The sequence below is a fragment of the Vollenhovia emeryi genome, unplaced genomic scaffold (assembly GCF_000949405.1).
Source record: "Vollenhovia emeryi isolate VEMERY1.0 unplaced genomic scaffold, V.emery_V1.0 DF939126.1, whole genome shotgun sequence".
Lineage (NCBI taxonomy): Eukaryota > Metazoa > Arthropoda > Insecta > Hymenoptera > Formicidae > Vollenhovia > Vollenhovia emeryi.
Window position 1 is genome coordinate 98,964 of NW_011967240.1, and position 20,686 is coordinate 119,649.

The 20,686-nt window shown below is 42.7% G+C and overlaps 1 protein-coding gene across 1 annotated transcript in view; it reads right to left on the reverse strand.

The window, feature by feature from the left end:
* Positions 1–660: 660 nt before the first annotated feature.
* LOC105569156 overlaps positions 661–20,686 on the reverse strand; it is a 200,596-nt gene continuing 180,570 nt past the window's right edge. The window contains exon 5 of the mRNA XM_012025356.1: positions 661–788. Within this exon, the coding sequence (XP_011880746.1) occupies positions 661–788 (128 nt within the window). The remainder of the gene's footprint in view (positions 789–20,686) is intronic.

Below are 20,686 nucleotides of genomic sequence, written 5' to 3' on the forward strand. Positions count from 1 at the left end.
TCTAATTAAAAATTTTTGCCATCGCGTCGCAAGTATATATGCAACTTTAATAATCGCTTTATCGATTTTAAAGCCTCGCGCAGCTTCATCGCTTGATATTTAATCGCGGATACCAAAAAAGAGAGACGATAAAAATTAAAATATATAAAAGATATACGCGCTGGAGCGTCTCTCCAGATTCGTCCTGCGATTTTTTCGGAAGCGTGCGGAAAGTACCGAGGCAAAACTACCGTATTACCTCGTTACTCGGTTTTCAGGAAGTGTAAAAGTAATTACAAGTGGAGGAAGTAACAAATCGCTTCGCCTGACAGCGGCAATAAACGGCGGCGAGTATTTTAAGTAGTCCAGTCATTTTACTGTCGGACACGCTAGCCCTCGAGAGCGATTTTCCCGTGAAAGCGTAGCGCCCGCTGTGTTTCGTATTTCATTTAGAGTGACGTTTATGCCATTGAAATGGGATAGTGGCCCGGGAGATAACTGGATGCTGCATCGAAATTATTTATACAGTTTGCAGAATTAATTTGCATTACTGTTTTTTTATTTCAGACTTATATCTTTTATGCCATCGTGCTGCGACTGTAAAAGCACACACGTACAGTTCTCCATTAAACAATTTCGATTAATTGAATAAAATACAATCTCTAAAACAATTTTATTGTTTCATTCCGCTGTGTTTTTCCTTTCAAGCAGATATCCATTGTCCGTAAACCACCAGTGACGTAAGAGGTAGGACACAGTTATTTGATAAAGGTAGCTTCTATCGCGGCGTCGCGCTGGTACCGAGCAATCTATTACAGATTAATTGGCGTTTCTATCAGCCCTGGAGCGCTCTCTCTCTCTCTCACACACACACACACACACACACACACACACACACACACACTCTCTCTCACTCACTCACTCTCTCCTCTGCCGATCGATCCGATGGACGGGGTAAAAATATGAAATCTAGTTCTTGCGCCGTGGGGGTGCACAGAAACGTTAATTCGATGCGATGGGCCGGCTCGCTCGCACTGTCAATAACGCTTTTTTCCTCTCGTATCGACGTTGCATCTCTTGTATCGAGAGAACTGCACGCTAGAGAGGGCCATTGCCGGTGCGCTCTCTCGCGTGTGCGTGGTTTATTCCTGGAACCTGGTTATTAACACGGCGCCGCGATCGCGCAAAAGCCCTTGTAAAGCCTCGTTCGCCGAGTGGCTACCTGCGAACGAAGTGTCGGACAGGTGTCAATCGCTATCGATACCGACAGAAGAGGACCTCTCCTAAATATATATACATACACATACATATATACGTATACACATATGTATATACATATATACATTCGTTGGGGTTAATTGCGAGATATCACGACGACGCGGGAGGGTGTCGCCAACAGTGGAAAACGTGGGCCCTGATGGACACCCTCGATTAACTCGAGAGCCGCGAACACTGGGGCGGTTCAACCCGATCGCTTGTTTTCTCCCCGGTACTTTTTCAGCTTTTGACAACGATCGATGGTACTGATGGGGCTAATACGATGGTCGCGACGTTTACTGATGACACTTATGATCGTGAATACGGGTCCGGGCGCGAACGCCCTGACGAGGCTCCTCGATCCAGCCGGTACATGACGCAGATATCCATACAGAATTAATACCTTAATATTAATTGAATGTCATTATTATTATTATAATTATTAATAACGGCACGCACGGATGTACGGATAATGATATCAAATGTATTTACAGATGACAGTTGCAATCGCGTCGGTATAAATATTAATTGTTTATTCAGTAAATTAAATATTTGTCAATATTAAATTATAAATATTTTTGACATCAGCCGGTATACTTAAAACGCTTATTAACGCAAATGATATAAGTTATTAAATATTTTACGCAATAAAAGGTGAACCGTGAATCGTAATTTCATAATTATCAGTACATAATACTCGAAAATATACGAATGCTAAACTTTTCCCGTTATGATACAAATAAAATTATTTGTTTAAACAATATTGAACAGATAAATATTCATTAAACTCTGCCACAGATCAAAATCGAATGTTGCACCGAGCCCAATGTGGCAGTTATATTATAAAATTGATTAACATACAGAAATAATATGTGCAAAATGATACGTAAATATTGAACAGCCTACTGAAAAACTTAACAGAATGTCATATAATTTTTTTTAAGTAATTGCATTTTATATTTTATTTTAATTAAATTGCAATTCTGCATTGAAAGCTCGCTTGATAGGGCAAATATATTACCGCCACATAGAGTAAAGTGAAACATCGTAAGTAAAACTTTTAATGAAAATGTTGATTTCTATTACTTCCGTATACCATTTTTACGTACAAAAATAATCATTGGAAAAATTAGTCGTTTGTATAAGTCACTTGTAAATGAAATTGAGGCGGAAAAAAGCGTTTCATGCATCAGCGATGTCATTCCAGTTGACAGGCTCAATTAGTCGGAGACGACGAAGTGCGTGCCGCGGGTAACCGGAACAATCGATCCTCCCCCTCCCTCTCCCCCCTCTCTCACTGTCTCTCATTCTCTCTTACAATTAGAGGAGAGAAGCATCGAAACTATCGTATGCAACCGGCTCCGCAACGCGACACGTATGGACGAGGACGCGCATATTCGTCCCTCCCCGCCGCCTCGGTGTCACCCGGACGATGACGCGTCCTGACAGCCGGAATCGCGGGGAAAGCGATTCCTGCGCGTGACATCCGGTCACGCGGCTCGCATACGAGAACACGGCGCGATGCGAACTCGATCGCCTCTCGCGACGGCGAGAATGGAATTCGACAGGCCGCATCCCCCACACCCCTCGCCCCCGCCCCGACCTCTCTGTCACTCTCACCCTCTGATGTTGGTCGCTGACACATACTCCACTCGCTCTCCTGATTCCTCGTATACGTACATACATACTCGTGTACCCGGCCACACCTTGTCTCCTTTGTAACTCGGTCTTTCGTCCGTCGTTATCCTTCCGTTCATTCCTACTTTTTATTTTGTTAATCCTACATTGTCAACTGAAGTTCACCCAGGCGATCTCGTCAATGCTATCTAAATTAAAACTTTTAAGATCGGATTGTTTTCTATATAATATTATGCATAAGTTTTAAGAAATTTTCTTTCAAGTCGGTGTAGCAAAAAATATTCAGAAAGACAACTACAGTGTCAGCTGCTGTTATATTGTAGAACACAGAATTACAAAGAAGGATTCAAGATAAAACAGTATCCCCAATTGCTTGTGAGTGAACAATCTGATCTACTAAGTTTAATAAAAACATATCAAAAATGTCAGATAGAAACAATTTTCAATTTTGATAATATGTATTGTATTGTCATTTTTGCAATAAACACATTTTTCTTGCCATTTTATAAAAAATATCAAGATAGGATCCAAATAAATGCTTTACAAAATAATATTCGTGTTTTATATCAAACTGTCTTGCTTTAACTTTAACTTTAAATAATAAAATGAATTTATACATAAAAGAATATAAATATATTCAAAAAGAATCTCCGTTATCGAAAAACATTTCTATCTTTGACAATCTTTTTATTCGTATAATAAAATTTATTTGCAGTTAGTGAATATTATTTGTCCCTCCTAGTGTTAAATCCTTTTTCATGCTATCATCCTGCACATTTGATGGTTTTTTTTAATTGAAGAAATAATATAAATAACAATAAAATTGCAATTTTATAATAGTTTCTATCTATACAGTGATTTTTAAATGTATTCCTCTATAAGTCTATACCGTTGTATATTCTCGTTATGCCACTTCAGACAGGATTTGTCCTAGAATAATAAATAGACTTTTCTCCCTGTCCTCCTATCTTTTTACTCTCCTCTTCCCGTAGCCTCTTACACAAACTTCCCATCTTTCCCACTTACACTTTTCCGTTTTCCTTTCGCACGGTCCCACGCATACGATTTCTTCCTCTCTCGTGGACATGCCTTCTTCTCATAACGTTCCCCTTTTACCTCGAGCCACCGCCGTGGCCATTAAACGTCAGCAGCAGGCCGCCGATGACGGAGTACCACCGCCGCCGTCGCACAATGCTCGAGTGCAATCGCATCGAGACGAATACGCGAGCCGAGGGATTGACGGAGCGTGTGATTCTCGGCTTATTATTTTCGCGTGCGTCGACGCCGTGTCGGCGAAATAAACCTGGTCGAAGGCAGGAAGTGTAATCCTAATCAAATTCTGAATCAACGTAGAAAGGCTGATACACGGATTTAATGCTCGCCGCAGAAAGAATTAACAATGCGATAGTACAATAGCGACGATATCTTCGATAACGTCACATTTAAGAAGATCGATATCGCTATTATGCGATCGCCAATGGCGATGATTTGCCAACCTCGCGAAATATCACGTGACGGATCCCTCGACGGCGATTACGCTCTATTGTAATGTGACAATAGCAGACTCGCGCTATTCCTGATGCACTTTGCCGGAGTGCACTCGGTGGTCCCCGCGTCGCGGACTGACAGAATACGCAGTTCCTGCTTTATTATTTCGTGACGTATGTCCATGACGTCCATTCGACGGGCGTCATAGTCGATTGAGCGCCCATCTAATTAGTGTCAAGCAGCACACGATCCCGTCCTGACATTAGGCGTCGAGGGACTCGGACGTCCTTCCCCCCTCCTTCCCATTCATGGTTAAACAGAACCCCATACTCTGCTCTGCCCGTTAATATTAGCGCTGCCAGTTCCGTACAGCGAAGCTGTCTTGCATATTTCACGCTGGCAAGTTTCGGCTTCGATTGCGAAGTTTATTCCTATTCGTGAAGTTAAATTTCGCAATTCGGAAACTTAGTTACGTCTCGATTGTTACTAATTCGGCAATTATTAGATATTGCAGCAGCAAACGCATTAGTAGTTTGATTGTTATTACTGTTATCGAGAGGAAGAGGACAGAGAGAGAAAGAGAGAAAGGGACAAAAGGGGGTACATAGCACACTTAAAACTTTTAAATATATCGCTAGAATTAATTCCCATCACTGTTAATTTGAGGTGTACAATCGCATAGTTTTTACAAAAAGATCTGGACGAACGGACGGGACTACTTCAACGCGCTTGATTTCAGAGAGCTTGATAATAACTAGCCTAATGTAGCGAGAGCCGGCGATGAAAGCTAACCCGCGTGAAAACAGTCTTACCGGCGAAATGAATTGAACAATCGCTACGGAAACGAGATTTTACGTCGGCGTGACGGCGCGCCGGTCGAGAATGCCGCGTTACGCTCGCAGTACCCCGGCAATCTGGCCGCTTCATTTCTGGAACTCCATCCGGGTGACTCACCCCCGGCGCTTCTGCGCCAACAGACGCCGGCCGGTTTCGACGAGGGGGCGAATCTAGAAATTAAATTTCAGCGGATCCGGCTCGGAATGCCAAGCACCTTGTACGAGAGCCAAACTAACTTGCCTGCCTACCCTTGTTCCCACCCTTTCCCCGCCTCCCTCTCAATTTTCCGGCTTCCTTGTCGGCTATCTTTTCGGCACCTTCGACATCTCCTTTGCGCGGGGGAAAACGTGGCGATTGAGATAAAAGGGGAGCGGGATGTCGAGGAAGGGCGGTCCCTTCTCCATCTCGGTGATATGGTCGACCTGACGTTTCGTCGCGACGAAATTTAGAAGGCCGTATCTTCTTTCTCCCCGTAAACTCGGCACCTTTTTTCTTCTAGGCTTTATGCCATCTCTTCTTCTCTTTGTTTTTCTTCATTCGTGTCTTCTACCGGTCCCTTCCAAAAAGACACTTTCGTTTTCCCCTGGCGGCGAATAGTTATCAAAGATCGCGTCTACGTGATGAGGCAAAAGAGGAAGGAGGGCAATCTGATTTTCCTTAGGGAACCTTGACCCTTATTTTCGGCCTCGTTGAATGGATGATCCATGTTGTTTCGTCTCTTACGAGATCGGTATAAATCCTGATTCGGATCACACGTGATTTTCGGATCCGTCCCTCGACCCCTGGACCGAACGATGAGATTGGTCGGATTGTCTGGCAATTGGAGTCGATCGGCGATATTGCTCGCCGAGGATGCTTAATAGCGACAGGCCTTTATTTCTCGCCTGCCCTTTATTTCGTCACCGATTGAATTGTTTCAACGTGCGATTCAACGAGTTCTGAAGCGATGGGAAAAGATTCGACCGTCGTCAGCCATTTGATAAGCTCTTTTATTTCAAGTATAGCAAACCATCTAATCCTTAAGCATACGTATTCACAGAACTGATCTTTTATTAGAAGCATTTCTGCGCTTTTATTGTTATACAAATAATAAGAAAACATAATATTAGATAGACTTTTACTGTTCTTATTCTTCTACCTTTTCTTCCTAATATCCTGTGTTGTCCAACTTAGCGTTACATTTGTTAGGAGCAGATGGTAAATATTCCCTTTCAGCAAACTGTCAGCCTTATCGGTGAGGGGGGAGGGGGTTATCAATTTTTACGGTCTAGATACATTTCTTGCTCGATAAATGCGAAGATAAATATATGTCAGTTTCTTGCTGTAGAAATTTCGATTTATTCGAAATGAATAAGTGATCGAAATAATAAACGTTTCACGATAAATCGGCTTAGCATCTATTTACGGCGGTATCGTAATTCCAGGGGATTGGAGCAAATACCACTGAAACCACTCACTTTCTCGTTTCAAACAAGATTTGCAATTCACGAGGAAATTCGAATTTATCAGTAACATCATGGTCACGGCGCATTAAACTCATACCGCGAAAATCGATTTGGGCGGTCTTTAAAGCCGGCCGATCCGCTCGATGTCACCTTTTTCCGCCTCGACACGCTCGAGCGGAAGCGCCGTAGCTCAGCGGTGAAATACGAGTGACTAATGTTAATGCGCGATTAACAATCCGACGTGGCATGGAACGGACGCCGTGCCGCGGAACGGGATCTGGCAAACGTACGTCCGTGCATTCGCAGCGCAGGTAACTCGCTTAACTGATAATAGCCTTCACCTTTGTAGGGGATAGCGAAGCGCTTTGCGGAGTCGATTCGCCATATATCGATTCGCGCGTCGAAAAGCTACGCTCCGCGTCCGCCGCGCGATGCTCATTAGATTTGGTCTTTGCTTTTAGCCTCCCGTTTCCCCTCTCGCACTGTCTCTCCCGAAGGCCAGAGAGCTATCTCTAACTTGCGAGTGCGAGATTGCCTCAATTACAACCGCGGTGCATGTCAAAGCGACCGAATCATAAGCGGGACATAGTCGAATAATCTATGAAATTATCTCCGCCGCAAGAATCGCTCGGAGGGAAATCGCAATTTAATTGAGAGGTGGACGCTGGCACTAGATGGAGAGCATTAATAAAAAGACCCGGGAAATAGCAGACCTCGATTAAATTCATCTACGGCATAAGCTCGAGCATACATCCTGAATTTTGTAAGATAACGTATAAGAGTGATTATTGATCAGGTTCATGGCGTACGTAAATTCCTTCATCCCTAATGCAATATTCAAGCAGACATGTTAGATTATAACAGATAATAGCTTCTCAGCTCGCGTATTATTGACGAGGCGGCATTAGGAGGCGAATCTTATTATATAGTCTTTTATGGCAGTCATTAGATTACATCTAGTTTCTACGTTGCTAACAACCTCGGCTCAAAGCCGAGCGGCCATTGACACGGCAACAAAATTACAACGAAAACGCTGATGGCACTTGCGCGCCGGGGCAAAGACGGGGCTTTCAGAGGTGATGTTCGCCAAGTAATTAATGACGCGCGAGATATCAAATTGCTGACTGGCGTACGAATAACAGGCGATACTTCAGGCGGGGTTGGCCGCCGGTGCGGTCTGTATTCGGATTTTCGCGAATTTTAGATCGATTAACTTGCGCCCCCGTCGGGGTGACGTTAACTCCTCGTCCAAGCTCGGTTTCCCTTTCAAGAGTAACCACGAAGATTCGCTTACTCGACCGAGCCTGCCACTCGTTTCCAACGTGAGCTTATCTCTCCTCTCCTTATCATAATATTCTACTGAACTCCACATAACTTTTTTCCGCAATCAGATACTTCGTGTGTTCTTCTCTCTCTCTCTGTTCTCGCCTTCGTATGTCCGTCGCATATTGCATTTCATTTTAATCGAATAATCAGGTTAATCAAGTCTTTTTATTCCTGTTATCTTCTTTAGGTTTTAATATATACAGATGCATTTATAATTCTATATCTTATCATTACACGACTCTTTTTAGTCAGAAATTACAGCAGCTGTGTTATCGTTACAGCAGTTTAACGAATATGTCTTATTCTATATGCATTCTTGTTGAATTATATTTTTCTGTATTTAATCAATAAAGATATCGTTTTTATTACCTTGCCTTTTAATGCTCTTCCTATTTTCTATTTTATCTTTTTTAATCACCACCTTGTAGTCCTCCTTTCGAAGGCGCATCGGAACTATAAAGCAAGTGGCATGGAAATCAGATTATACAGAACATGGACAACATAAAGTGGATTCTCTGCAAGGGACGTTTCTATAGATAGGTTATGACCTAGATCTTTGATGTTCTAATTGATATTGAGTGGAAATGTAATTAGAAGCTCCTCTCTCTCTCTCTCTCTCTCTCTCTCTCTCTCTCTCCCTCTAACGGCATTCACTGATCGAACAATCCACGTGCGCCTTCTTTCATAATCTGCGTCGATCGATTAAGAATAAACGTCTGCAATCTCCAATTGAGTGGTGAGCTAATTGAAAGGTAAACGATTCAATGCAAAATACAAGTTAGCAATTGCTAATAACGGAATCTCTTCGCAGAAGGCCGCACTGGATCGAAAATAACCAGCCGGAGAGACTTCTTTTAACGATAAATTTTGCGCTGTTAAAAGCGAACGTGTAAAACAACAATACTGCTTAAATCAGATTTCACTTAACTTAATGAAAATCTCAAAATGCATCGGGTTGTAGAAATAACTTCTCAACGTTCCAAATTACGTGTACAACGGTTCTTCAATTTTTTACTTACGAACATTATTTTAAGAACACTAGTCTCGTGCTATTATCGAATATTTAACGACGTGAATCGAAACGGATATTCATAGATGTTCCTAAAACAAAGTGTTACGAGGAATACACTTTTATCAATCGGCATCTAAAATTTGTCACACCTAAATGTAACCTTTCAATTTTATTTTTAAAAGGCGCGTATGCGGTTGCGCGTATTTAATAAAGAAAACCGTATACGTAGCGCTCTCCCTCTCTCACTCCTCTCTCTTTCTCTAATATGCCGAGATAATTAAGTTGAGCTGGTTAATTAAGACGCCAGGCACTGCATTTGGCAATTAGTATCGTGACAGGAAAGATGTACTCCGTGCGTCAGGACAAAGACAAAGAGATTCCACTTGAGAGAGCGCTTCTCGCTTGTGCATGAATCGAGCCGTAATGGATGGCAATTACTGCTGAGTGCAGACCGTAACACTTCTCGATAATCGTGCAGCCATTTTCATCGAACGACGGAAACGAGCAAAGAGCAGTAGATCAGACGAGTCCGCGTTTCGTTGCCAGTCAATTCAGATGTCGAACGAAACCATTCAGATTAGAATCATTCATTTACAAGAATACCACACACGAGCATTAATTTTATATATGCAAAGTGAGGTAGAATCACGTTAAAGATACAAATTTAACACTTTGTTTTCTTCTTCCATGAAATGTTATATATCTGTCAAATCTTCGTAAAACTTTCTCGATATTCGACTTGTCGCGAGGGATAAAAGATATTTTGTCAACCATTGCACAATCTCTTCTATTATGGGTTTTCAAACTTAAACTATCGCCAATAGGAATCTTCTACTACGAACAAAGGGTTGAAAGCAGGAGTTGGAAAGATTTAATTGGAAACGCGGAATTTGCCAAACACCAAGATAACAACGTTTTAAATGCATACGAATTAATTTCACAATTGCATCTCGTACACATACGCTCGTAAATCCAAAAATAATTTCGAGATAATAATCGCCAATCTGACCGTAGGTGGCAAAGTTCGGAGGCATATTTAAATTAGAGCTATTTTACGGATTTATCTGCGGGATGTGGCGTTTTTCCTTTATTTATAGTACCGCTTGTAGATTAATGTCGTTATTGACTGAGTTACTCATGAGAAATGTCGACAGATTAAATTTTGAAATTAATAAATTACTCGGCAGCAGTCGCGCGGGACACCGATCCAACGCCGACGGTTATTTACGTCATAAAATACAGCGCGTAGCCGAGCAGATATTAATTTATCTCCGAAAGTAGTTTCCATTAATTTAAAGCAGCAGGCGCGGTCGTGTCTGCATTAACTGTACACTTGTATACGCGATTCCTCTCACGATTCTCTCTCTCTCTCTCTCTTATACAAGCGCTAGTAAGGTACGTATTTTATAGAATATCCGAGAAGAAATAAAATCCAAATAAAAATCAAAATTGAACACCTTCTGACAAATGTGTTCCAATCAAATTTCAATTAAAAATTTGTTTTGTTTAAAATATCGATATATTATTTGGTGAACATTTAATTCCAGCGTTTAAATACAGGTACAGTTATGCAATACCAGTGAGAGTATGTCAAGAAACTGAACCAGAATGCAGAATGAATTTCTACTTCGTTACTACTCCGTTAATTGGACGACTAATTACTGTTAAATCCGTAACACGACTTGAGCAGAAATGCTACTGTGTTCCGTTTGACATTCCATAAAATTGCTCTCTCCTCTAACGTCAATTAAAATATTTAGATTACTTTGCAGAAAAGCTTTCGCGATTCCCCGGCGCCGTAATAGAATGTAAGCAATAAAAAATAAATTAAATATCTCTGTGCCAATCTCGGTTAGATAACACAGGATTCTTGCTTCCACGATCGACTACTATTCATTAGTATTCACGATTAATTATGAAGAATTACGTAAATAATTTATAACTATAAATACAAAACGTGAATTTATATTCAATTTTTATACTCACAAATCCGAGAGACAGATATGTAAAAAATATCAAAGCTATTAATTTTACTCTCGACACCTATTGTCAGACTGGAAACAGGCAAGAGTAAATTAATTCTTTCTCGACATCTTTTTAACATAGTCTCTAAAATTTGTGAAGTGAAAATACTGCCATGGAGTGAAATGTTTACTCCATTGGAGTTAATATTCACTCTGTTGGAGGAAATATTTACGCCAATAGGGTGAACATTTCACTCCATGGCAGTATTTTCACTCCACAAATTTTAGAGAGTAAGAGAAAAATTAAGACAAGAACATGTAACATATAACTTAACTATTATGTCAATTTCATTGTCAGTTTCACGAATATGTCGCTTTTCTCTTTCCGCTAAAATAGCACTCACAACGATAGATTTTAATCCGCGTGGATTCTTATCCGGGACGAAAATGCGTCTCGTGAACACGTGGCTAAGTCCGCTTTTTCTCTTTTTCGCTCGGTTCGTCCATCATCCAAATTGAGTAATAAACTTTAGTCTGTCGGAGCTTGCTCTTTAAAACACTTTAAAAGTTAATCTTGCGGGTGCAACGGGGGTACCTTAAAGTACGAGCGATGCCCTATCCCAATCCTCTTCAGTCTACGCCCAATCACTTCGAGCCTCTCTTGCCAGCTTTTCATTCTCGGTTCTCCAGGACGACACATATCTCCGCGCAAGCAGGGTTTCTGCGGCAGGAAAACTAGTGGCCAAATATTTCCCCGCGCCCTACTGACGCGAACGAGATACGTAAGGTACGATATTTTCGGAGAATCACGACGTCACGATATTGTCGCTCTAAACAAAGGGAACAGTTCAGATGCAGGGAACGTGGTGGGACAATCCATAATTTGTCAAACGTAATTTATAGCGCATACAGTGTATCGGAAAATTGATTCTTACAATGTTTTTTCCTCTAACTTGGAACATTGTTCTACCACTATTGTCGGTTTCGAAGCAACCACGGAAACGGTGCTGTGCATGATGCGCATCAAGCTTCCGCTTTGACGCGCGTCCTACGGTTTAAAGCTTAGCATATTGTGTTATAACTACCTGTCGACCCTGACGTGTAATTATCGAGATATTCCAAGGACCAACAGTCTTTTAGGTCGGATGCCTATCGGTCGACTTTACAGAACGAAAATGTTGCAAAGATTTATGAAATTTGAACAAAGAAGGTGGAACATGGGGGTTAAAACACTTCGCAAAGCGTCGAGAATCGACTTTGTTAGCGCTTTGGAATATAAAACGTTCGTTTATCCGACTTCTGCCTAACATTCAACAATTTTTCCCACAATGTTCTCAAAAGGGCACGTCACACCACGTTTTTCCTCATTCGCATTCACGCCGACGTCTCGATCTAACGAGCGTTGATAAAATCGCATGTCGGCTTCGAACGCCGAACGCTAATCATCGAGGCAAACGGGAAACCGCGAATTTAAATCTCACGGTCGGAAACGCAAACAAGGAATGGCAGTCCGAGGACGATTACGCGTCCGCGTCCCGAAGATACGCTCCATGAACAGAAAGGGCTCTTTTCTCGTCTTTCAGAAACGGAATTTCCTCCCCCATATCTGGATCGCTGAGGATTAAGTCGCGACGCTTGTTAGGGCGAGCTGCGCGACGATCTCAGTCGCAGAGGCAGAAAGATGACGAGTTGGTGCAGTCTCGCGGAATCGCACAGGCGGGAGATGTAGGGCCGCGGACGGGGGTGAATGGGTGTAATTCCTAATGGATGAAGCGTTAGGCGACGCTCCGCGCCGCGACGATGAATGTTAATATCTCAGCTCGGGGACGGAGTGGCAAAGTTTTCAATTAACGTGAGCGAACCGGGGATTAGTGGGATGAAGCGAACGTTAGAGGCAGCGAGGGAAAGAGAGACGGAGACGCAGCCGCCCCCGATAGTCGTCCCTTTTGGGATTACAAGCCGCGAACCGACGAGCGGCTGGCATATTATTCGGCGATAATACTTTCAGGTCCGAAGCGCACCCGAAGCCCAGATGGTCCGGATATCTTCGAGTGCGACGAGAGATTGTGGACCGCGTGTGTCACACCATTGTTTCCGCGCTCCCCTCGTCATTTTGCGAATAGCATTCCACACATTTTACGGGTAACGCGCCTCGCTGAACGAGCGTCGACAAATTTGACAGTGAATATTCAGTAAATGTTGAACGCCAGGCGTACGGATGCAAATGTGACTACTTAATTTTCAGCTTATCCGCGACATCGGGTTTCGAACCGGTCGGTTTCAGACTAAGATAGAGAGATCTGATATCCCGATCGCGCTGGATTGGAATGCGAGAGTGGCGACCCTTGTGTCTCAATTCACAATGGTATAAGTCATTCGGTCGACTCATCTATTCCTACGAGCAGGTTCCAGCGTCCGAACGTTAAATACGGCCGCGTGGTTCGGCAATTTTGGAAACAATGCCGAGACCGCGGAGGACGTGGACGCGGTGCGCGAGCTACGTTCCAGAACGCTGGAATCCGAGAGTCCAATGGTGAGTTACCTTCGAGTGGCCGAGTATTACCGAGAACCTTGCGGAGGAACATACCACCGGCGGCAACAGTGGCGCTCAGCAAGCCCGCTCGTACACAGCCCGGTAGAGATTTTCTCAATAATTTTCGAAACTTGAGCCGAGCTATCCTCGGTATCTGATATTACCGAAATGCCGGAAAACGAACTGGTGGAAAAAAATTCGGCGAATTTTCACAATAACCGTGAATGACATACCACATCGCGGAGGGAGAGGGGACGGTCGATTTCGCATAAATGCAGCAAGGATGTGATAAACTTCGGAATTAGCTTCGAAACTTCCCGCTGGATATATAATGTGCGCCTCGAAATTTGCAGTTTGGGCGCTAATTAGCGTTCATCTCGGAAGCTATGAGGGGCGTCGCAAATCGTTGAGCGAAGTATCTTACGTAGAAACGAAAGTCCTCGTTGTGAAGAGAGGTAAATTCTGGAGTGATTCGGAACAAAAAGTTAGGAAATTCGATAATAACACACGTCCCGTGCGATAAATTCGTTGGTTAATTCGCTTAATAGCATTTATAAATTCTCCTGAAGATCCGTTAATTATAGAAACGGTCGACCTTAGTTTGTTACGTATATTTTCTTACTTAATTAATCAAGTGCGACGAGAAGCCACGAGCTGACACGCATTCAAAAAGGGCGCGGCCCTAATTCGCGATGTCTGGGGCGTCGTATCCACAAACGTCGGGGAAATTCCATCCGCGGATATTTCGGAGATTAATGCACCGGCAACCGGCGAGGACTCTTGAAAGATGAAACGTCGGGTATTGTCGGCCGCTTCAGAACTCCGTCAAGAGTTCCTGGCGTGCATGTAGCAATCGGATTGGATTACGCGTCCGGACGCGCTCCGGATATACGTCCGGGAATGGTACGAGGATACTGTGACGGAGTTTGAAGGACTTCGAGGGCGATGGATGATATTTAGTACAGGAGCCGACGTACGGAGCTACACACGCTAGTTCGCATCCACGATATCTCGGTGCGCGGAATGCACGTAACGTTGTTACGTGGGGGAGGCGATCCTCCGGAGATTATCGCGCCCGGTATTTAGAGTCCTAATTAGAACGATGGCACCTTTGCGGGTAGCTGCGTCGGCAATAGAATAGAAGCGATAGAAACATAAAATTACGCTCCGGATGAGTACATCGCCGCAATTCAAATCAATTATAAAATTTATCCAGAGGTTCTCTCTCTCTTTCTCTCCCCCCTCTCTCTCTCTCTCTCTCTCGCGGCTTCCCCAATGAATATTCTACTTTCGCACATTTTCCACTTGAAATCATGAACCTTTTATTCCAAAAAGTAATTAAGGATTTTTCCTCGCGTAAAACTTGGAAACTTTCCTCCTTATGCATATTCTTTAAGTTCTAGGTCTTAAAAATATGTTCGTTTGAAAAATTGATGAAGTTATAAGTATTCGACTCACTCAGCTTGAACGATCTAAGTGAAGACTGTTTGTGATCAAGAAGGCTAAAATAAGAGCAAAAGGGAAAGTACTTTTCTTAAGTATAAAGAATATTTTTGTATGATCCTAGAACACATTGATAGGTATGAAAAGGTTTAATTAAAGCTTTGAAATCTATTGAAATTCTGCAAAACTGACGTCTTTTTCTTGAAACCATATCTTTTAGACAGCTACTTTTCAAATCTTAAGGACTAACCGAGCAACTTTAAACTCTGCTAAAATCTGAAATAGCTGCATCTATTTTTCTTCTATTACAATTAATTCGATTTCTTATAAAAAAAAGTGTAATTTAATCCTTTTCTATTGCAGTGCATGATCGCAAAAAGTGCATAAATAGAAATTTTGCTTTCAAAACATCGGCATTTTATTATTTCTTAAATACGAGTAGGTATTAAAAATATGTACGGACAATAACTACCTAAAGAATAAGACTTTGACCTTTTTACTTTAGGTAATTTCAAATAACGTGATTAAGGGCGCCCTTAAAAAAAGATTGATTTTTGGCATCGCTCGTACCGTTACACTATTTTTAATATTATTAATTCTACATTAATAAAAATATTCTTCAACACTATTGAAACACAAACAATGGAAAACTATGATTATAAAGATTGAATGCCTCTTTTCGTTTTCAAGAAAGAATCGGTAAAAGTAACTTTTACTGCCCACGTGTCAAGAAAAAAATCCATTTAATCGCCGATAGAGCCAATTTCTCACATCATTCGCGACGTCCATCAAGCATTTCTTCAGTAGCGTCAACTTTACAAACGTATACATGTATATGCATAATAGCATTCTACGTTTATGAAGTTCCCATGAGTTGAACATAGGAGCGAAGAGTGCAGAAACCGGGAGGAGAGGAGCGTTGACGTTTATTAAGACGAAGAATTTTGCCCACCGGTGCACGCGCGCGCCGAAGATTCGCGTCTAGGGCGGGAAAATGTAACGTCGCTCCAGCCTTACCTTCTTCATCCTCGTCGTCCCGAATAGATTAACGGCGCGAGGATATTCCACGCCCGGAATGTTCATATCGCCGTTTCGAGTCCGCGGTGCCCTTCCCGGGCGCCCATAGCGGGGTACCACCGCAGAACTCTCGCGAGAGAATTCTGAGGCAACTGACAGGGGATAAACTGCGGAGGGCGCAAAAGAGAGGCGAAGGCTGAAGGCGGGTGCCTTGAAGTTTATTAAGATTAAGGACTTCATTCGTAGTAATTCCGGCACAGCGTACCGCGTCGTACTCGCTTCGTACTTTCGTAATAAGGAGGTCCCGGCGAGGATCGGGGAAAGGTCGTACATTTCCCTCGCGTAGTCTTATAATTATTGCACGAAGACCGAGATTATTAAAAGGAAAATGGGCCACTCTCAATTGTGGAAAAAGCGCGGCATAAATTGCGAACGTACTGTTTACGCAGGGACCATCGTTTGGACGAGTAAGTAGCACGCGCGTTTGTACAACGAGATTGTGACACGCATTAGTCAAGCGTTAAACATGTTAAGAAACTTTGTCGTTAACGATACCGCTGGCAAAGACGACCGTCGTACTCGATGTAACGAGGAGTCGAGATTCGATCCCTTTTAGATATATCGGCAAACGCGATATTAATGACGCGAGCGTAGCTCGTCCCTCGAAGGAACGACTCTCAAAATCGAAAGTGCCTCGCTTCCAAGCCGCGCGACGATTAATAACACTTAGGATGTTCGCGAAGGAGCCCTATGGCTTCCTGTAAACCCGTTGATATTTATTAGAATTTAGTGGGTGGCCGACCATTACCCCGGGCCGTTGTTGGTACCACTTCCGGAAGGTCGCTCGGCTGGCGCGATCGTAACTGAGTTCCTACAGTCTTGCCGTCCCGCCCTCTCCCCTCCGCCAGGGCCATTTTCGGATAATTTTAATCTATGACGACCCTGATTCTTGTGGGAGTTACAGCGTCGCGAGGGAGAGAGATAGCGACACTTATCCACGTGTTGAAGCGCAAAAGCACGAAAGATAATAATGCTCTTTCATCGTCTACGAAAGTCCTGCGAAATAAAGATATCGAGTGCACGTATATGTTTTATAATTTTTCATTTTACTTTTACTGTCACGCGAATCGTAAATAGCTCGCGATAAGCGTCCATGTATATTGATAATTCAACCTTTCTCGTGAGAAATATTAAAGAAGTAAAGAATCGTATCGCCGAGATTTAATTCGTATGCGATAAACGCTCGAACAGATTTGGGTATTAAAAGCGATATAGGTTGTCTGAAATCCGAGACTATATTTCAAGAACTAGAACTGTTTCATGCGATAACGAGAGAAAGAAGGAGAACGAGAAATTTTTTATCGCACTATAGAATATTCGACTGAATATCAGAACGTCCTCCGTTCCGGCTGACGAACGGCTCGGTCGTTAAACGGATAAGAGGCTATTAATTGGTGGAGCTTTAACGTTGAAGGTTTCGTCGTATATTTTAGTATATGGAGCGCTTTATCGTTGAAGGACATTAATCGTCTTACGGTGGAATATTTAATTGGCTCTTTTTGAGTACGATGGAAATGATAATACGTGCGAACTATCGTCCTAGGTTGAATACACGGATGTTTCATGGTGGGATGGAAACCTCCAAACTTGAGTTGTCTGATAAAGGTATCTGATCAAGTCGAAGACAACATGCAAGACAGGAAGAAACTCAGGAATTATTTTCCTTGCGCAATTTTCCCATTATTAAAATTAAATGCCCGGCTAATTAGAAATTTAAATTAAGGTTGCGCTGAAATTAAATTGAATTGAAATCAACTAATCGTATGACCCCATACAGTCTGCTTCCCACTACTATTACAAACGAGATAATTTCAATGTGAAATGTAACTTTAATATCTATTTGTACTATTTATAGCGCATTTTAAATGCTGGCTCGCAGACGGCGTAAAGCGATGTTATTAGAAGATTCGTATAATTTTACATGGCGCGAGCTCATTGGACGAAATTACTCGGTCGAGTTTAGGAAGTGCTTTAATCTTCCTTCCTGAACTTTGATGCACATTTTAATCTCGGCGCGAGTTTTCCTTCCGGAAGGAGTCCGAGCGCAACTTTCCTTGTGTTACAACTGCGACTTTCTTTTAGGAGTCAAGAGCTGCGGCTCTTTTTTGGCACCGAGGCTATTTAGCGTAGCACCGACCAAACTTAGATTAAAATTGGATTCGGAATGCATTTTTATATTGTATGTTAAAACGTAAATGTAAGTAGCACAAATTGCTGTCGCTATCCACCCGAAATCCCCCGGAATAAAAATCGAGTCTAATCGGGCAACGATTAATCGAGCTATCAACGTTTTCACAAAGACGAAACACCTTATCCAGGCTAAAGGTTCAGTAAAAATGCATATATGATATTACGACGATGCTATTAAGTGTCCCAAGTCCGAGGCCGAGGCGATAATGCTCAGAGAACCATCCTCACGGATGCGTCCTCGGCTAAGACCAAAGTTCGAACGGCCTTTAATTAACTCACCCCCTAGCCGCATAGCCTAACCGGTAATCCACTTACCAGTCTCGGGCGTTCGCGCGACGTACCCACTAATGCGCTTTTTATTGCTCGCCGGCGCGAAATTTCGTGGCGAAATTATAAATTAAATTCACGGGGGCTTGGCCCCTCGGAACTTGCCACTTAGACTCTTCTGGGACGATATTACACACATGCGCCCACGGCGGTCGTTTGAATTAGGCGTTGCCGTGCTGTACTCATGCCAACCTCTCGTATTCCCTTACTAGCTACGTACGTACATATATTCATATATAATATAAGTATATTAACTCGACTTCCCGGTTGCCACAGAATGTGAGGGCATCATCTGTAATTACAGTCATACATGACACACGAGTTGCTTTTAAAATGGTTTTGATCTCAAGTAATTCTGTGTGCTTTGCTCTATTTTTCACTAACTCTTGCAGTCGAACATCTTAAATAAAGAGATAATTGTCACTGTTCAATTTTCAGCGAGAAGAGAACAGTTTATTAAATTCATTGGCACTGCAATAAATATGTAAAGAGACAATTTTATGTAAAAGAAATAGAATTGAATTAAGTTGCGTATGTAATTAGTAAAAATATACATATTTTTATTACATTCAGAATATCGTGTCGTTTTGAAATAATTGGTAGTTGCCTCAGGTTTAAAAGTAATGTAAGCTGTTAGACGCGTAATAATACATATTACATTTTCCACAACACTTTTCAGTACTTCCTCGCCAACTCGAATATCCTTTTGAAGTTCGAGATAATACTTTCGAGCCCGGGGCGAACCTCCTGTAAACCTGCGAACTACCCACGACTGCAAAAGTTAGCACTCCGGATCTGAACTTATATCCACGATGCCGTAGTCGCAGAAGTAACCTTTGGTTATGATTTAAAATTGTAAATTAAAAATTACATTTTCTTCTCAGACTTATAGTTGTCTAAATCGTCTATTAAAAATCATTATTCACAGACTTTGTCACTTAAACTACTTGGTAAATTTCAGCGTTACATATTATACTGGAAGATGTGTCATTTTGACGATTCCATTTCCCATGGATATAACAGAATAAAAAATATAGAAACAGAAATAGAAAGAAAGAGAGGAAAGGAGGAGACAGACGGATAAGAAAATAAACGTACTCGTCTATGTAATTGCAGGCAGACACCGACGACGTCTTCTTCACTTAGACGCACGTCTAAGTGCTCGCTATTTTCGAGAGCTGCAAGTGTTTCGCCTCCTCTCGAAACTTCCTTCGTGTAGTCTCTCGGCTGAAGTTTCGGGATTCGGAGACGAAAGTTCAGACGCCGCGAAATTGGGTCGGGCCGCTGACGTAATGAAGGGACACGGAGTCTTTGTAGGCGGAAGGAGAGGGAGGGAGGGAGGGAGAGAGAGAGAGAGATTGAGAGACAGAGAAAGAAAGAGGATCGAGAGAGAGAGAGAGAGAGAGAGAGAGAGAGAGAGAGAGGGGAGGGGGGGAGGGAGTGCGCGGTTGGCGAAGTAGCAACCGAAGTTTGACCCTTCTCGAATACATTAAAGTTACCGTTTCCGGCGACGACACCGCTCGCCCTAGAGCGCTACAACGACCGCTCTCTCGCGGAGTTGCCGACCGGATTAAGAGGCGAGATAACAGCCCTACCCCTCGTAGCTTCCTCCGCGACGGGAAGATTGTTGCGGAGGAGCCCCCGTACTTTCGCGCGGGGACGATACTTCCGTGTCCGTGGGAATGGCAGTTCTAACGCGGACGAAACTCGACCGACAACAACGACGACGAGGGCGGGCGACGGCCATCGGAAATTTACGCGCGTCCGCTTTACGCCCGATTCGCATGCTGGGCTTGATTAAATCCGTTTGCCGGGTTAGTGGGATCTTTAATAAGGAAACACGCGAAGGGAGACCATAGAAATTAATCGACATAGATAACGTCGTGTCTTATCCTTGGGTACAATGAGAGAAGTTGGCGTATCTGCTTTGAGAAATTAATATCGGACACCGTCTTACACGCGGATAATATCTAAGTATCAATTTTCCACGCAAGTTGGAAATCTTATCGGACGTTTTGATTGTTTCAATTTAACTCTAGTTTACGTTACTATTAACAGATTGTGCCTTAACGGGGCTTGCTATCTATCTGCTGTCTGAAGCAAAATCTGAAAACTCTGATTTCTTTCGATCAGAAACAATGCAAACGGTAATAACTTGGAAACTTGGAAG